This window comes from Lampris incognitus, chromosome 12 (genome assembly GCF_029633865.1).
Source record: "Lampris incognitus isolate fLamInc1 chromosome 12, fLamInc1.hap2, whole genome shotgun sequence".
NCBI classification, from domain to species: Eukaryota; Metazoa; Chordata; class Actinopteri; order Lampriformes; family Lampridae; genus Lampris; species Lampris incognitus.
In genome coordinates this window covers 18,525,889-18,542,144 of record NC_079222.1, presented here as the reverse complement: position 1 = coordinate 18,542,144, position 16,256 = coordinate 18,525,889, and the positions used below count along the sequence as shown (strand labels likewise).

The following is a 16,256-nucleotide window of genomic DNA, read 5'->3' as shown; positions in this document are numbered from 1 at the left end:
GCGGTGGGTGCAGAGAAGGTAGGCTGGGTGAGGTCAGGGAACTCAGCGAGGAGGAGGTTGAACTTGTCTGCCTCTGAGAGAGAGTTGGCTAGACCTGCATAGGCCGCTTCCCTCCGCGTACATGCGAAGGAGGAGAAGGTTAAGGCATCGACCAGACGGCTGTTCTGAATGTCCACTAGCAAACCGTAAGCGCACAAAAAATCAGCTCCGAGGAGGGGAAGCGTTACATTGGCCATGACGAACTCCCACGTGAAACGTTGTCCACCAAAACACAGTTCTACAGACCGCACGCCGTAGGTGTGGATAGGGCTGCCGTCAGCCGTCGCCAACTGGGGGCCCCGCTCCCCGCCCATGATGTCGACGTCAGTAGCAGGGAGCACGCTTCTCTGTGCGCCCGTGTCACAAAGAAATCGCCGACCGGAGATGGTGTCGAGGATGAAGAGTAGCCTGCTCGTATCGCCAACACTCATGGCCACTACTGAGTGTTGGCCCTCCCGTTTCCCGTCGGCCTGTAGTTGCAGGGGGAACGGCACCGTTTAGTTTTCGCACCAAATCGAGCGTGGTACATACAGAGTCCAGAGGGCTTGTAGCGGTCTGATGCTGTGGCGCCACCGTCGGGCCACGCCCGCGATGTTGGCGGGGGGCCAGTGAAGGTAGGAGCCAGCACCCCGGCATGGGAGGAACGTTGTGTAGCGACGAAGAATCGGTCAGCCTCCTTTGCCAGCTCACGGGGATCAGTGATGGTGGAGTTAGCGAGCGCAGTCTGGACGTGGGGCGGCATGTTGCGCAGAAACAGCTCCACAAACAGGAAACATGGCTTTTCTTGACCCAGTAGGTTTAACATCCTGCTCATTAGCTCCGATGGTTTGCCATCTCCCAAGCCCTGAATTGCGAAGAGGCGACGTGCTCTCTCCGTTGTTGACAGTTCAAAAGTTTCAAGGAGGAGATGTTTAAGTGCGGCGTATTTACCATCGGCCGGTGGGTTGGTTATGAAACCGCTTATCCTGGAAGCCGTAGCGCACCCCAGCGCTGCCAATACGTAGTAGTACCTGGTCTCGTCTGCTGTTATGTCTCTGAGCGCGAACTGTGCCTCAGCCTGCGCGAACCATGTAGCCGCGGAAGACTCCCAAAACTCCGGCAGTTTAATTGCAACGGCGTTCGTAGCCATAATGTGTGTGGTTTCAGAAAACTTATCCGAAAACCGACGTCGGGGTCACCAGTGTAGAGCCGAAGGAACGGAGAAGACCGTAGGTTCACACTTTAGCCGTGTAGGCAACTTTCTTTAATCCACGGTAAATCAGAGAGACAACCAAACCACAGCTCGACTGAGCGGAGGTGGCAAGAATGACCAGAAAACTGGCTGGACAACCATAACTTAACCCTGCGTTAACCTGCCAGGGCAACCATGACTTAACCCTTAGTTCCTGGGTTGAATTCTGTCCCCAATATGTGTCCACCACATTGGCAAGAAATAGCAGAGGCACTTCAGCAACCCGGCGGTGAGTATTATCATTCCCCAGTAGCACTAGTCGAAACAGCGTCCAAAACCATTTCTTCTTTCTTGTTTATTTTCGGAACACAAGACCACCAGCATGACACACCATTTCTGTAGCCATGATTGACAGTTTCTTGCCCCCGACGACCTATGAACTCACACAAGATTGTGAAAGGTAGCATACGATGACTGGTCGGGGAAATATTTGTAGTGTTGCTGTTGTAGACTGAAAATGATATTTGTTTATTTTATTTTTTTAACTTAGATAGACACCTCCCTGTTTTTGTGTGAATATTTGAACTACTCTTAACACTATTTAGTTTACATAACGGTAATGCACAATCAATTTTTCCTATCTTTAACTTGGTTCAGGTGACACCAATGCAGCGAACTAAGGGGGCAGCCAGGGACCGCCACAGCCGGGACGCGAACCCCTATCTTCTGCACTGCAGGCGACAACGTTATCCAGTCAACTAAAGGGTCCGACCCGTTAGCAAAGGGCTAACGTGTCTACTTATCCGTGCACGTTACAATATAATGTGAAGGCATTAAGCGTTTTGTCGTGTTTTAATGTGATTTTCAGATGTGTGTTAAGTGTAGTAAGTTTAATTTTGTAGATAATTGTCCAGACAAGCGTCATCATGCTGATAGTTGTTTCCATGGACTTCAGTTTTACACAGTAGTTTTGTAAGTGTAAGTGACTGACATTCTTTTTCTTCTTTTGGCTTTTTCCCTGTTTGCCAAGGGTCGCCACAGCAGATTTGATAGTTTCCATTGGTACCATGTGAGGGCACAGCACCAATGGCGGTCTTGTCAATCCGCATGATTTGGCAAAATTTTATATGGGATGTCCTTCCTGACACAACTACTAACCTAAGTGTAAGTGATGACTTGATGTTAGCATTTTGTAACATGAGAAAATGTGTTCTAGACACTGTTAAGAGTATTTGTCAGCCAGCGTTCGGTAAATGGTGATGACAAAGATGCAGTAGTTAAACTGGTTTCACATGGTCGCGCCAAATTGTTAAGCGCCGCAATCTTATCCAGAAAGGGCCAGTGTGAGTGAAGGGTTTTGTTCCAACCAAGCAATTACACACCTGTGTCTCCTAATCAAGTTCCTCAGCAAAGACTCTACTGGTTGATTAGTGGGATCAGGTGTGTAACTGCTTGGTTGGAACAAAAACCTTCACAAAAACTGGCCCTTTCTGGATAAGACTGCCCACCCCATGTGCATGAGAGTGTATTGTGTAAAAAATAAGGTTGTGCACATATTACGCAAGTGTTGAATGTGTGTTAGCAGGACTGTATGTGTTACGTGAGTGACTGTAGGAGTTAGAGTGAAGTGAATGTGTTTTAAGTTATATTATTTTGGTACATATTAGTATTTTGAGTTGAGCCAATTTTGTTTATGTGGAATATATGTTAAATTATTTTGAATTCTTGTGCTTTTATTTTTTCTTTAGGCTGAATGTTTTATATTATTTATCATCAGTTTAGTTAGTTAGGTAATGGAATGGAGTTTAGTTACACCATTTATTTAATTTGTGAAACATTTTGATATTAACTTAATATGCACTTTAATCAGAAATAAGCAAGCACTGGCCTGAGTCAGATGCTAACTTTGGTCCTCTCTCTATCAATCCACAGTGTTTCTGTCTTGGCTACACAATGCTTCTTAGCCTGTGTAACCTTTGCTGCAGGTCCAGATTTCCCCTAGGTCTGGTGGCGGTAACAATTGGGGCTCCTCCGGGATCCACTAACCTATAACTAACAAGAGCCACTTGCAATGTTGTAACCCGCTCTCCTTTCGTTTAAGAATGTACCCCACTTTTCTTTCTCCCAGAAGATTTTAGACAGGATCAGGGTGATTACTATGGCACCAAAGAGGAGGGTGCATACAAATCCAACAATGCTCAAAAAACCGTGAAAGTCTTCATTAGTAAAGTAGCCAAGGATCTCAGGGCTCTCTGATGAAGTGTCCATCATGCTGAAGTTCAAGAGGAACAGTTCTCTAACTTTTGTTGTGCTTTCTGTTACTTGGAAATGAGTTCAAGAACAGTTGAGTTGGTCTGCAAATATGTTGTTGCTTGGAGAACTTAGGAAGCAGTGTTCATCATCATAGCAACTAATTAAGTTCTGAGTTCTGATAGCTTCCATTGACCTCCATTCAAGATTTATTGTGGTAAAAATAAAGGTTTATTTCATGTTTATTTACATTAAGTCAACTAGCTGAAGGAATTTAAAACAAATTTCATACCAGACATGATTAATAGATTCCAGTGGAATCAGAGAGAAATAAGCACTGATTACCCTAAACAAACGAGACCTTTTGTGAGTAGTAACACAAAATCTGATCAAGTCATCTTTAAATAATTTCTTAAAAGCAGAACAGATGCTTCCCAGATCATGTAGTGAAATAGTCCATGATGCATCTCTTTTTGTTGGGGCTCTCTGTGACTATGTCATTATGCTGTCCGTAAGCGTGTCGCGGGTCGTCATCTTCCCAGTCATTCAGAGCATTCAATAAGACTGCCTCATCCATGTCATCCTCTGCTGTAAAAATCCTCTGGAACATCTCTGTAATGATACTCTGCAGAGGGTCATTCGAGTGGAAGGTTGAATTCAGTGCATTTTCAGAGAAGTTTGACTCAGAAAGGCCAACTGCTCCAAGACGTTAATTTTTGCCTGGATCATGGATGTAGAGCTCTGAGGGTCTGGACATGGCAGCGGTCCCAGACAGAAGGCTCACCCTCTTTGCTGCCTTTAGCAGGGGCAAAGTGGTCTTCATGTTCTTAAGGAATTCGGACTCATCCATGATAAGCACATTAAAGTTGACTAATTGCCGTTTGTCCATCCTACTGCGGAGGTCGTAGCTGATGATGTTAACCAAACTGGAGCACGGGCTGTCTTTTGCCTTCACCACCACGTTGCTGCTGTCCGAACCCACTGAGGGAAGCTAGTGTCTGAAAGCCTCAGCCCAGGTGAATCATACAGAGAAGCGTGACACCACCAGCACTGCACTGTTTTCCCCAGGCCCATGTCATCAGCCAGGAGGAGCCTACCTTCTTTAGAAACTGCAAGATTGACTCCCTCCTTCTGGAAGGGCATACGGCTACAGGTGAGTGAGGGGTTGATGCAGGAACGATCTGCCCGCAGGGACTTCTAACAATCTGGCCTGAATCCCATCAAACCTGGCTGAGGAAGTCTGGATCACGGCCCTGGGTAGAGGCCCCACCTCCACTGTTGCTATCCCAGTACCGGTAACATTGCCAGTCTCCCGGCCAAGACAGCACGAATTTATAGCACTGTGATTGCCTAATCTGACATGGTGATCATCTTGAAAGACAAAATTATTGTGTAGTCTGATCCTGGCATTAGGGTGTCTCAGGGGCAATGTGTTACCCATAAAGTAGCATGAACTGTGCTCTGTGAAAATACAATGACGATTTATCAAAGGGCCTATGTAGGCTAGTTCAAGTTCAGTTTAGCTTTTGACATTCAATTTTGCATACTTTCAAAGGAGAAGTGTTTTATCCCTTCTATTTGTTTATTTGGAACCCATACCTTCTGCTTGAGCTGTAATACAGATGTCCTGATCTGGTGGAAATCTTCACATGTAGCTGAACAGGTCCCAGTCTTCATCATATTGTCAGACTTCTCAAAAAAGCGTGCAGCTGGAAGGTGGAAAAAAAAGGTTGTTTCCCCAAATTCCCTTTTAGAGAACATTCAATAATTATACCACTGCCAGCATAGATTAAAACTCAGCTTCAAATGTATGTGTTTACAGTACTACTGACGGTTTGGGAAACTTGTATTTTGTAATGGATTGTAAAATCAGGTGTATCTAGATGTTGTGTCCTCTTGTAAAAAAAATATAAATCAAATAGTGGTTTAAAGTTTACCAAGCTATGGTTTACAGTGGTAAAGCAAACCTAATACCCATGATGAAAACTTGAAGTAACTCCACAATACATATCGACATAGCGTCACAATTTTGTGAGCTTGTTTTGTAATTACACATAGAACACTGTCAGTGTTGATATGACTGAAACACAAATCCTTGTTATTATAAACAGTTTAACAGTTTACCACAATGCCAATTCGAGAGAGCTGCAGTATCTGCAAGCTAGCTGTCTGTTTAGTGGATGAGTGACTAGTTCTGTGTATCAAAACTGTAACATTGTCATTACTGTGACCTTTGGATTTTATGTAACTTGACATTTGAGACCTGGAAAAGAAATTGGTCTATTAAGTGTGTCATAGCCTAGGGGACCAGGTAGTATTGATCTCAGCATGTCAAAATCTTTGTGACGCATTTCATCTCCTGGGACTAGAAATAAAACAGGTTCATTGTGTTATTTACAAGAACTAAAAGATTTCTACTAGTTCCTGGATTCACACTTGAAAGATTATGAATGATCAGGAAAAGAGGTAAAATGCAGCCAGATGGCTTTGGACACAAGATTTTGGACAATCTAAGCTGAAACAAATCTATCTGTAATGTTACTTATTACATTTTCTAATATTGGAAATCCTTCATCTCCAATTTCAATCAAGCGATATAGGGGCAATAAAGAGTTGTATTAACTGTTATCTCCAAACACCTCTAATTACATTTTTTTATTTTCCTTTATATGACACCGAGTGGATATCTTGGTTGTTGTTTTTTTTGTTGTTATTTTTTTCTTTTCCTTTTTGTCATGTATAGTAGCTGAATTAAAGTAAGAGTAAGTGAGAAGGGGTAGGAAAAAACAAGTGTACACTTCCTCCTACTCCTTTTCGAACATGTAACAAATAAACATGTACATGGAGATTTGTTTGCTGAGTTTGATGTGTGGATTTGTTGATCACGTCATATTGGTTTATATCTGTATGTTATATCCTGCTTAGTTACAAGTTCAAAGTCATTCATTCATCCATTCACTCTTTCAATTTAATGTTCAAAATAGTGAAAAGTAGTCTACAGGTGTAATTGGTGAAATGTGAAATCATACCCTTTTTTGGCGATTTCAAATAAAAAAAACAGCTAAGGACTCAATATGACATATTAATCATATTTTACCATGCCTCCGTCCAGATTACTGCTCTCCAGACTTGAAAGGTTCAACCTGTCATGGCGTGTGCCACCATGGCCATGTGGAGCACTTGACAACAGGAGCGCTCTATTGACAATAGTGTAACAACCACAGATGAGTAGACTCGCTAGCCCTTGGCTAACGGGTTGGCAGTGTTGGGAGGGTTACTTTTAAAATGCATTCCGCTACAGATTACAGAATAAATGTCATGAAATGTAATTTGTACCGTATTCCGTTAGATTACTCAATGTGAGTAACGTATTCTAAATACTTTGGATTACTTTAATATTTTCTTACATTTTGTGTAACAGTATATGTAGCATTCACACAATACTACTTACTTGAGTAGACTATTCTGTTTCTTCTATTGTATCAACTGGCTGAATGCCTTTGAGTCACCTAAATACATATTTACAAAGGCTAGAAGAGTATGTAAACACAAAAGATTTATCATTTTTTAAAATCTGGTTAAAAAAAAGAAAAAAAAACTTTTCCGTGTCCTTTTCTTTCTTTCCATAGCTGTTAGAATGAAAAACCTTAGACAAAGATGAAAATATAGCATACTGTTTTACTGAATTTACTGCTGAACTAACATTTAGGTATCACTTTCACTGCATGTCGTGTCGCAATCCTCTTAAAATAAGAATGGCACCAAAGGGAAAAAAAGTAATCCATTAATTTCAAGAATGCAACTGTTCTGAATACCATACATTTAAATTGTAACTGTATTTGAATACAGTTACTCATATTTTGTATTCTAAATGCGTAATGCCGTTACATGTATTCCATTACTCCCCAACACTGAGGGTCGGACCCTTTAGTCGGCTGGTTAACATAGTCGCCCGTGATGCGGGAGACCCGGGTTCGCGTCCCGGCTGCGCCGGTTCCCGGCGAATTCGCTCCAATAGAAACATGACCTTGTGGTGATACACAATTGAGGGTAGATTCACCAGGGGCTACTGCTCCTTTAAGGCAGACATTCAGAGTGCTGACGTAGGCACTGCTGGGAGTTTCCGGGGTGGAGCCATGTTTGCAGCAGCCTAGCAGTTAGCTGGTTGCCACGAGAGATTGTGCTGTATCGGTGTTGTTTTGTGTGGCGAGTAAACGGGACTGACTCGACTCGATCTCTCCGTCTCCTCATTCCTGCACTCCCACAACCTATCTACCATACGTTGAAATAGTGAATCTGAATAGGAAACGGAGACAACTAAAAGCCACAAACGTTTTCTCAAATTGAAGTAAAAAAGCGAACAATGTTTACAAAGTCTGACCAAAACAATGTCACCGGTACCATTAGCAACAGATATTTATGCTATACGCTATGGATAAAAGCGTCTGCTAAATGAAATGTAAATGAAATTGTAACGTCGTAACATGTTCAAGTACAAGAGAAGGGAAATTAAAATACACTAAAGACACGTGTCTGATCGGGTCCGCGGTGGTGTAGCGGTCTAAGCATCGGCTTTGTGTCGATGCAGTTGCCCACTGGGCACCGGGGTTCGCGCCCCGGTCTCGTCAGATCCGACTATGGCCGGACTCGATGAAGCGGCAATGATTGGCGACGGTGTCTTCGGGAGGGGGACGGAGTCGGCTTGTGTTCGTCACATGAATGAGTCTCTGGGTGTGTGTGGGAAAAAGCAGTGTTCGGCCTGGATTCGTCTTGTCACGAAAGCGGCGAGGCATCTCCTTCGAGACTGCCGGCGGGGGGATGCAGTTGGTGAACGCATGCAGTACGAGGGTGGGTGTTTGAACTAAAATAGGGATCGATTGGCCACTAAATTGGGAGAAAAGGGGGAAAAAATCAGAAATAAATTGAAAAAAAAGGACACGTGTCTGACGACAACTTTACTTTCCTGCTCTAGATTTCCCACCCGCATTTACCTGCCACTCCTATTTTCTTTTCTTTTTTTTCCAGAAACCGCACAAAAACATTAAAGTTTAACCCAGAGCCTTGCACAACCCCAAAGAGAAGAGCCAGAAATCTGAAAAAACATGGCTGATTTGTGCTCTCTTCGCTGCGCTTCTGGTCAGGAGTAAAATATGACTTACTGTATGAATGCATACATTAAATGGATGAATGAGAGTGTCTGGACAGTATTTTTTTTCCAGCATGTTGCCAAAGCAGAAGCGTGAGCTTGTACCAGTGCCCCTAACCCCAAAAAGTGTTCGAGTCAAAGCCCCTTTTCTATCTTGAGTAATGGAAGACAAGCTCATGGGAGGAAGTAGCAAATCTGCAGCCCGTGACCGCTCCATTTGCAACTGAATCTGGGGCGAGACTCCTTTTTTTTCTCTGTTATATACCCTGGTCCATTTGTGATGTTTGCCACAAATGCATCAAGCAAATCATGAGAGACCGGGAGTCAGGAGGGCAGCAGGGCGAAAGAGAACAATTCTGACATATACAAGGAGAGAGGATAAATAATGACTACCAGGTGTGTATGTTTGCTACCCACCTCCTCCCTGCTCCCTCTTTCCCCTCTCACCTATATACACGCACATACACACAAAATAAGTGTTTGGTCACCTCCTCATCACAGTCAGATGTGGCCTTTGGGTGTGAACCCTGGGCAAAATGTCCGACTGAATATACCCTCCTTACCTCTCTCCCCCTTGGTACACGTCTTTCCATCTTCTTCCAGGAAATAGCCTTTCTCGCACTCGCACCTGTAGCTCCCCGCCGAGTTGATGCAGATCTGGGTGCACATTGTCGTGTTCTTGTCTGCACACTCATCGATGTCTATTTTTTAGATGGGAAGAGATAAAGAAAGAAAGAGAAAAGAGAGAAGTTTATTCATACGTTGACGTTGTATTTAATGGCATTGGGTACCATGAGATGAGTGTTATTTAAAATTACTCACTTATACAGTTGATGACTGTTTCGAATACCGGTAAACACAATTCAAGTTCCAGTCAAATAACACAGATGACACAAAAAAATAAAATAAAGTAAAAATTCAAAGACATTTTGAAAAAAGGAAGTTTTTTGGAGGTATTTACAGACGATTTAACAAAGTATTTAAACCTAATCTCACCCAGACAGTAAGGCTTCTCTCGTTTTCTGTGGCGATCGCGGTCGTAGCGATAGCCAGGGTAACAGGTGCACACCACGCGACCGAAATGGTCCGTGCACTGTTGTTCACAGGGGGCGCCCGCACACACGTCATAATCTAGAGTAGACCAAAAAAAAGTAGAAACTGAAACTGGAACCGCTATACAGACACAGTGTAAAATGGGTTTACGGACAAAGATGTGTCCATCTCTATCGCTTTCTGTTTCTTCCCCTCTGTTTCTCTGTTTCTCTGTCTGTCTGTCTGTCTGTCTGTCTGTCTGTCTGTCTGTCTGTCTGTCTGTCTGTCTGTCTGTCTGTCTGTCTGTCTGTCTGTCTGTCTGTCTGTCTGTCTGTCTGTCTGTCTGTCTGTCTGTCTGTCCGTCCGTCCGTCCGTCCGTCCGTCCGTCCGTCCGTCCGTCCGTCCGTCCGTCCGTCCGTCCGTCTATCTATCTATCTATCTATCTATCTATCTATCTATCTATCTATCTATCTATCTATCTATCTATCTATCTATCTATCTATCTATCTATCTATCTATCTATCTGTTTTAATCTCTATTAATGTTCTGTAAATTTCAAGTCTTTCATCAGAAGGAAAATAAGCTAAGTTTTTTTGCGGTTAAATTAAAATTGCTTTGCAAATGCCATTGGGCATTTAGAGAGAAGAAGAAGCAGAAGAAAAAGAAAAAGTCTGGCATGAAGTCTGTGTTTCTGAGTTCAAAACTTTGGGTGACAGGGTAGAAAAACGTTTGCTTGAAAAAGCCCTGACATGCATTATTCCACTTTCAGTGAGGTTAAAACAACAAAAAGTCAATTGAAATGTTTTATGGGGCTAAAAACCTATGGGAAAGGATGAGAGCGTGTTCCAAAATTTATATAAAAAAAAGAAAGGCGGGGGGGAAGACAGAAATCCAAACAGATTGGGCCGATTTCCCTACCTTCAGGAATGCACTGGCCCAACACATACTTGAAACCCTCGCAGCATTTCTTTCTGTAAAAGATGAAACGACCGAGTGTTTAAGACAAATTTCAAACACTTTTAAAGACGAATGTTTGACCCACAGGATGTCCTTTAAGCATTGTTGAATGTACACGAATCCCCAGGGACTCGATTAGGTTTCTGTTTCCATCTAGTGATTCTTAATTCGGCTTGTTATTTTTGTCTGTTTTTATGATTTTCTATCATAATGTGAGAACCATCTCCACAAAGCTGGCTACGGTCAGGACTCTGTCTCTCTTTCGCTCTCCATCCCTCTCTCGCTCTCGCTTGCTCTCTCTCTCTCCCTCGCTCTCGCTTGCGCTCTCTCTCTCTTTCCATCGCTCTCTCTCGCTCGGTCTCCCGCTCCCTCTATCTCTCTCGCCCTCTCTTTCGCTCTCCCGCTCTCCCGCTCTCTCTCTCCCTCTCTCGCTCGCTCGGTCTCCCTCTCCCTCTCCCTCTGTCGCCCCCTCTTTCGCTCTCCCGCTCTCTCTTTCCATCCCTCTATCTCTCCCGCTCTCTCTCACGCTCTCGCCCTCTCTTTCGCTCTCTCTCTCTCTCATGCTCTCTCCCTCTCCCTCCCGCTCTCTCGCTCCCCCTTTCTCTCTCTCTCTCTCTCTCCCCCTCCCTCCCTCATTCACACACACACACACACACACACACACACACACACACACACACACACACACACACACAGTTGTGCAGGCCAGGTCTCACTGTTTTGGCATGCTGGTTCAAGTTCGATGACACTCCACTGAATTACTGTTAGTTACCACCCCCACCCCCCCACCCCCCACCGTGGTGAATGTGCTAGCTCCTCCCCATTCTCCAGAATATTTTCCTTTGAAACCCTAGTTATTGGCTTAACTTGGGAATTTTTTGTTTTAAATGTTCACTCATTTCCATGCTCCTCCCCCCACCCCCATGACCTCTCCTTCCCTGTCCTCAGTTCACCTCACCTGTATTTTCTCACAAACGCTGTGGAGGACACGGCACCAAGAAACTGTATGCAATCTTTACACATTTCTACTCCAACAAGCGTGTGTGCGTGCGTGTGTGCGTGAGAGAGGGAGAGAGAGAGAGAGAGAGAGAGAGAGAGAGAGAGAGAGAGAGAGAGAGAGAGAGAGAGAGAGAGAGAGAGAGAGAGAGAGACAGTGAAGGAAGGAGTCGAACTCTACAGAGCGCCAAAAGAAGGGCCGGGGTTTCCCTCTCATCCTTTCCAGCATCTTTTCCACTGGATTAGTAATTCCGTCCCGTCGAGCTGTAGTACATCGCTGTAATATTTCCTGGGTTGCAGACGATAGTAAACAAGAGTAATGAGGAACCGCAAGGTGAGCCGGCGTTACAGCGCTGCGCAAGAATGACTATATTCATGAGTCAAGTTATTATCGGCTCCGTCGTGAGGTATTCACCCCACGCTCTGTCTCAATTCTGAGGAAAGCGCTACCAGCTGTTGCTTTCATAAGGGAGGCGATGAAAAAAAATCCAATTACTGTAAGTCATGTATAAAGTCATGGCCATACAGCCACCCTCGGTTTGATAGTGGTAATAAAAGGGAGATTGCTTGGTAATTCTTTGCAGCTTTTATTCAGGTGTGGTCATGACGACAAGGATATTCTAATGGGTCTGCCTAATCACACACACACACACGCACACGCACACGCACACGCTTCTCATGCTTATAACAAAATTTAGCTGAGATTTTACCCTGCGGTTTATCTTGTCAGATCAAATCGCAGCATCTAATCACAATATTGGAAACGTGAAGCTTTGACAGCCTGCAGAGTGGAAACAAAAAGCACGCACGGAAACAAGCGGAGTGCACAGTAAACCGGCCTCGTCTCTTGTAGATAGTTAGCTCGGTTACTCACGCCGTTGAATATTTAGCACCTTAGGTTGGGGCTCCGAGCACCTCCTTCACTGCACTTGAAGTCCCCACTGGGGAGTTTGAATCTGTAACAATCTGATTACAAGTCTTTTGCCGCCACTCAGCACTTTGTCTCTTGTGACATTTGGTGGTGGAACAATTCCCATGAGAACCACTCCATGAGGCGCCAGCAGGCGGGGTGTGTGTGTGTGTGTGTGTGTGTGTGTGTGTGTGTGTGTGTGTGTGTGTGTGTGTGTGTGTGTGTGTGTGTGTGTGTGTGGCTGCGAGAGAACACATGTCAGAATGCTGCAGAGGGCTTTTCGTCTTTGGCTGGGAGTTTGCTTCTGTGCGTTCGGGCATGTGTTTAAATATTCTTGCACCTCGGGGCGTCCGGGTGGCGTTGCGGTCTATTCCGTTCTCTACCAACACGGGGATCGCCGGTTCGAATCCCCGTGTTACCTCCGGCTTGGTCGGGCAGGGAAGCCGAATGTGGATATAAGTCGTGGTTGCTGCACTAGCGCCTCCTCTGGTCTCGGTCGGGGCACCCGGGGAAGGGGAAGCATAATCCTGCCACGCGCTACGTCCCCCTGGTGAAACTCCTCACTGTCAGGTGAAAAGAAGCGGCTGGTGACTCCACATGTATCGGAGGAAGCATGTGGTAGTCTGCAGCCCTCCCCGGATCGGCAGAGGGGGTGGAGCAGCGACCGGGACGGCTCGAAAGAGGGGGCTGATTTGCCAAGTACAATTGGGGAGAAAAAAGGGGATATATATATATATATATATATATATATATATATATATATATATATATATATATATAGGCTCCAGTATCCCCGCGACCCTGAGAGCAGGATAAGCAGTCAAGCTAATGGATGGATGGGTGTGTGTGTGTGTGTGTATATAATCCAGTGAGTCAAGTAAATTATTTCTTTCACCTTTGTGTGGTTTAAAAAATGCACATAAAAAAATGACAGCAACTCCCCGCGGAGGAAAAGAAGCATACAGCATTTCCCAAAATCCCTCCCCTAACTCTAACCCAACCCTAACCCTAACCTGCCTTCACCTCTTAATCATCGCCCTCTGCTGGCAGTGCATCTTCACACATGCATGTACTTTTCACTTCTGGGCGGAGGCAAACCGTGACCCTGACACGTTGGACCGGCGGGTGTATTACACGCTTTGGCGTGGTAATAGGCTCCAGCATCCCCGCGACCCTGAGAGCAGCATAAGCGGTTCAGATAATGGATGGATGTATTGATCCCCGAAGGGGAATTCTCTGCATTTAACCCATCCCAGCTGTGTAGCTAGTAGCAGTGGGCAGCCGCCGTGCAGCGCCCGGAGACCAACTCCAATTCGTCTTGCCATGCCTCGGTCAGGGGCACAGACAGGGGTATTAACCCTAACATGCATGTCTTTTTGATGATGGGGGAAACAGGAGCAGACACGGGGAGAACATGCAAACTCCACACAGAGGACGACCTGGGATGACCCCAAAGGTTGGACAACCCTGGGGTTTGAACCCAGGACCTTCTTGCTGTGAGGTGACAGCGCTAACCACTGTGCCACCGTGTCGCCCAAAAAATCCCCGATTCCCTCTCAGCCACTGCATATCTCCACAGTAAGGCTGAATAGAGAACCTGCCCACAAAAAATGAAATACACACGAGGAAACGCAGCCACTGACACAGCACAGGAAAACAGATTCTGACTGGGGGGGGGGGGGGCTGCACGATGATGTCACCATATTTTAAACGTTAACTTCAACAACTGTAGACATGTGTGCCATGTGTTTATGCATGCACATCTGTAGCTACTCTGAAGAATGGGCATCCTCGCTCTCAGTTCTTCTCAGCTTATTAGATATCAACCTTTTCTAACGCTGGGAGAGATGTCTGCAGAGGAGAAGACGCGGACACTCTGAGAGAGTTCAGTTGAAGATGGCTTCCTGTGTGACCCAGTATTTCATCTCACAATAACATCCTCCTGAGGACAGAAGGCACTTATAGCAAATAACCAGCCTAGGAAAATAACCAGGGTTCGCTGAACAACCGCGAGAAAACAAACATCGAAGTCTGTTTCCAGAATCACATGAAAGAGGCAGCATCTCATGGAAACTTGACGTAGGAAGTCTGTTTTGGAAATCTACTTGCGGGATCGGCTTTCAGAGAAGGTTTTTGAAGTCTTCACTTTGAGGAATTGGCTTGTTTGCCAGAAAATGATATTATTTCGCAATAGCATACCGTGAATAAGATGAAAATGCAAGCGCTATTTCGACACATAATGTGTCCTTTAAATGGAACATTTTGGGGCGATAAGTGTTATCTTGCATCTCTTGCATCTGTAGAAAACGTATTTCATACTTTGACATGGTCTGTGGACATGAAAGCAGGCGGACAGGCAGGGAAATCCAGAAGGAAGATGGAGATGGTAATGACACGACCCGGTCACAAGCTACAACAACATGTCCAGTGTAGACTCCGGGTGACTGACACGGAGCTGAAATTGATTACCAAAGTTCATCACACTAAGGCAGGGACACGACCTCCAAAGATCCGGAGGAGGAAAAACCTGTAGGTCCATGTAAATGTAGGACCTCTGAATGAAAGGAAAAAGAAGATCCAATTTTTTGTTATATCTTTGGGCATAATGCGGAAGGGGGGTGCCACGTGACGTATTTAAGCTTGTGTTCACATAACCTTGATTGTACAACTTTGAAAACAAAACAAAAAAGTCTTAACCAAAAACCAGGCTAGCACTCACATTTGACATTCACCACTTTGATTTTTTTTTTTTTGGTGGATATTCCCCTCTTTTTCTCCCCAATTGTATCCGGCCAATTATTCCACTCTTCCGAGCCATCCCGGTCACTGCTCCACCCCCTCTGCCTATCCGGGGGAGAGAATTTTTTTTCTTCCTAGGATGAATCTGGAAAGTTCCCTCCCTCAGGCGCTGATCCGGGGAGGTCTGCAGACTACCACATGCCTCCTCCGATACACGTGGAGTCGCCAGCAGCTTCTTTTCACCTGACAGTGAGGAGTTTCGCCAGGGGGACGTAGCGCATGGGAGGATCACTCTATCCCCCCCCCTCCCCAAACAAGCGCCCCGACCGACCAGAGCAGGCGCGAGTGCAGCGAGCAGGACACACACCCACATCCGGCTTCCCACCCGCAGTCACGGCCAAATTGTCTCTGTAGGGACGCCTGACCAAGCTAACACGGGGATTCGAACCGACGAGCCCCGTGTTCGTAGGCAACGGAATAGGCCGCTACACTACCAGGACGCCTGCCACATTTGACATTCACCACTTTCAAATCCTTTTTTTTGGTAACTTTTCCCCCCTTTTTTCTCCCCAATTGTACCCGGCCAATTGACCTTTCGCAAAGTCCCGCCCCCTTAGTTACTGTTGTTATGCCTATCAAGCTTTTCAGAACCATCTAGGAAGTAGCCAGAAAACCCCACAGCATGAAGGAAGAAATCAGCACATTCCCACAGAGAAAATAAGTGATGCATTCTGGAGTAACTCATCCTTAATATCGTCCCGTGAAAGGCAGAAGGGGCTACAGTATGCAGGAGGGATACATTCAGAATATTAAAGGTAAAACTGACTTGCGTGGACTCTGGGCTGCCGGGTGCGACTGTAATTGCAATCAAAGAATGAGAAACCCCATCAACTAATTCTGAGACACATTGTGCCCTTACACTGTAGGGTAAGTTAAACATTTCAGCTATTATTTGTATGTTTTTAATAATCCATTGTCAACATCACCGTAATATAGTGTAGCGAATTCGGGGGATA

General features: G+C 45.1%; 1 protein-coding gene across 2 annotated transcripts in view; it reads right to left on the bottom strand.

The window, feature by feature from the left end:
• Positions 1–16,256, bottom strand: part of ccbe1 (collagen and calcium binding EGF domains 1) — a 64,846-nt gene that overhangs the window by 15,500 nt on the left and 33,090 nt on the right. For both annotated transcript variants that reach the window (XM_056290845.1, XM_056290846.1), the window contains exons 3-6: positions 10,557–10,609; positions 9,603–9,737; positions 9,170–9,307; positions 5,060–5,169 (exon numbers count right to left, since the gene is read on the bottom strand). In XM_056290845.1, coding sequence (XP_056146820.1) covers positions 5,060–5,169; positions 9,170–9,307; positions 9,603–9,737; positions 10,557–10,609 — 436 coding nt within the window. The remainder of the gene's footprint in view (positions 1–5,059; positions 5,170–9,169; positions 9,308–9,602; positions 9,738–10,556; positions 10,610–16,256) is intronic.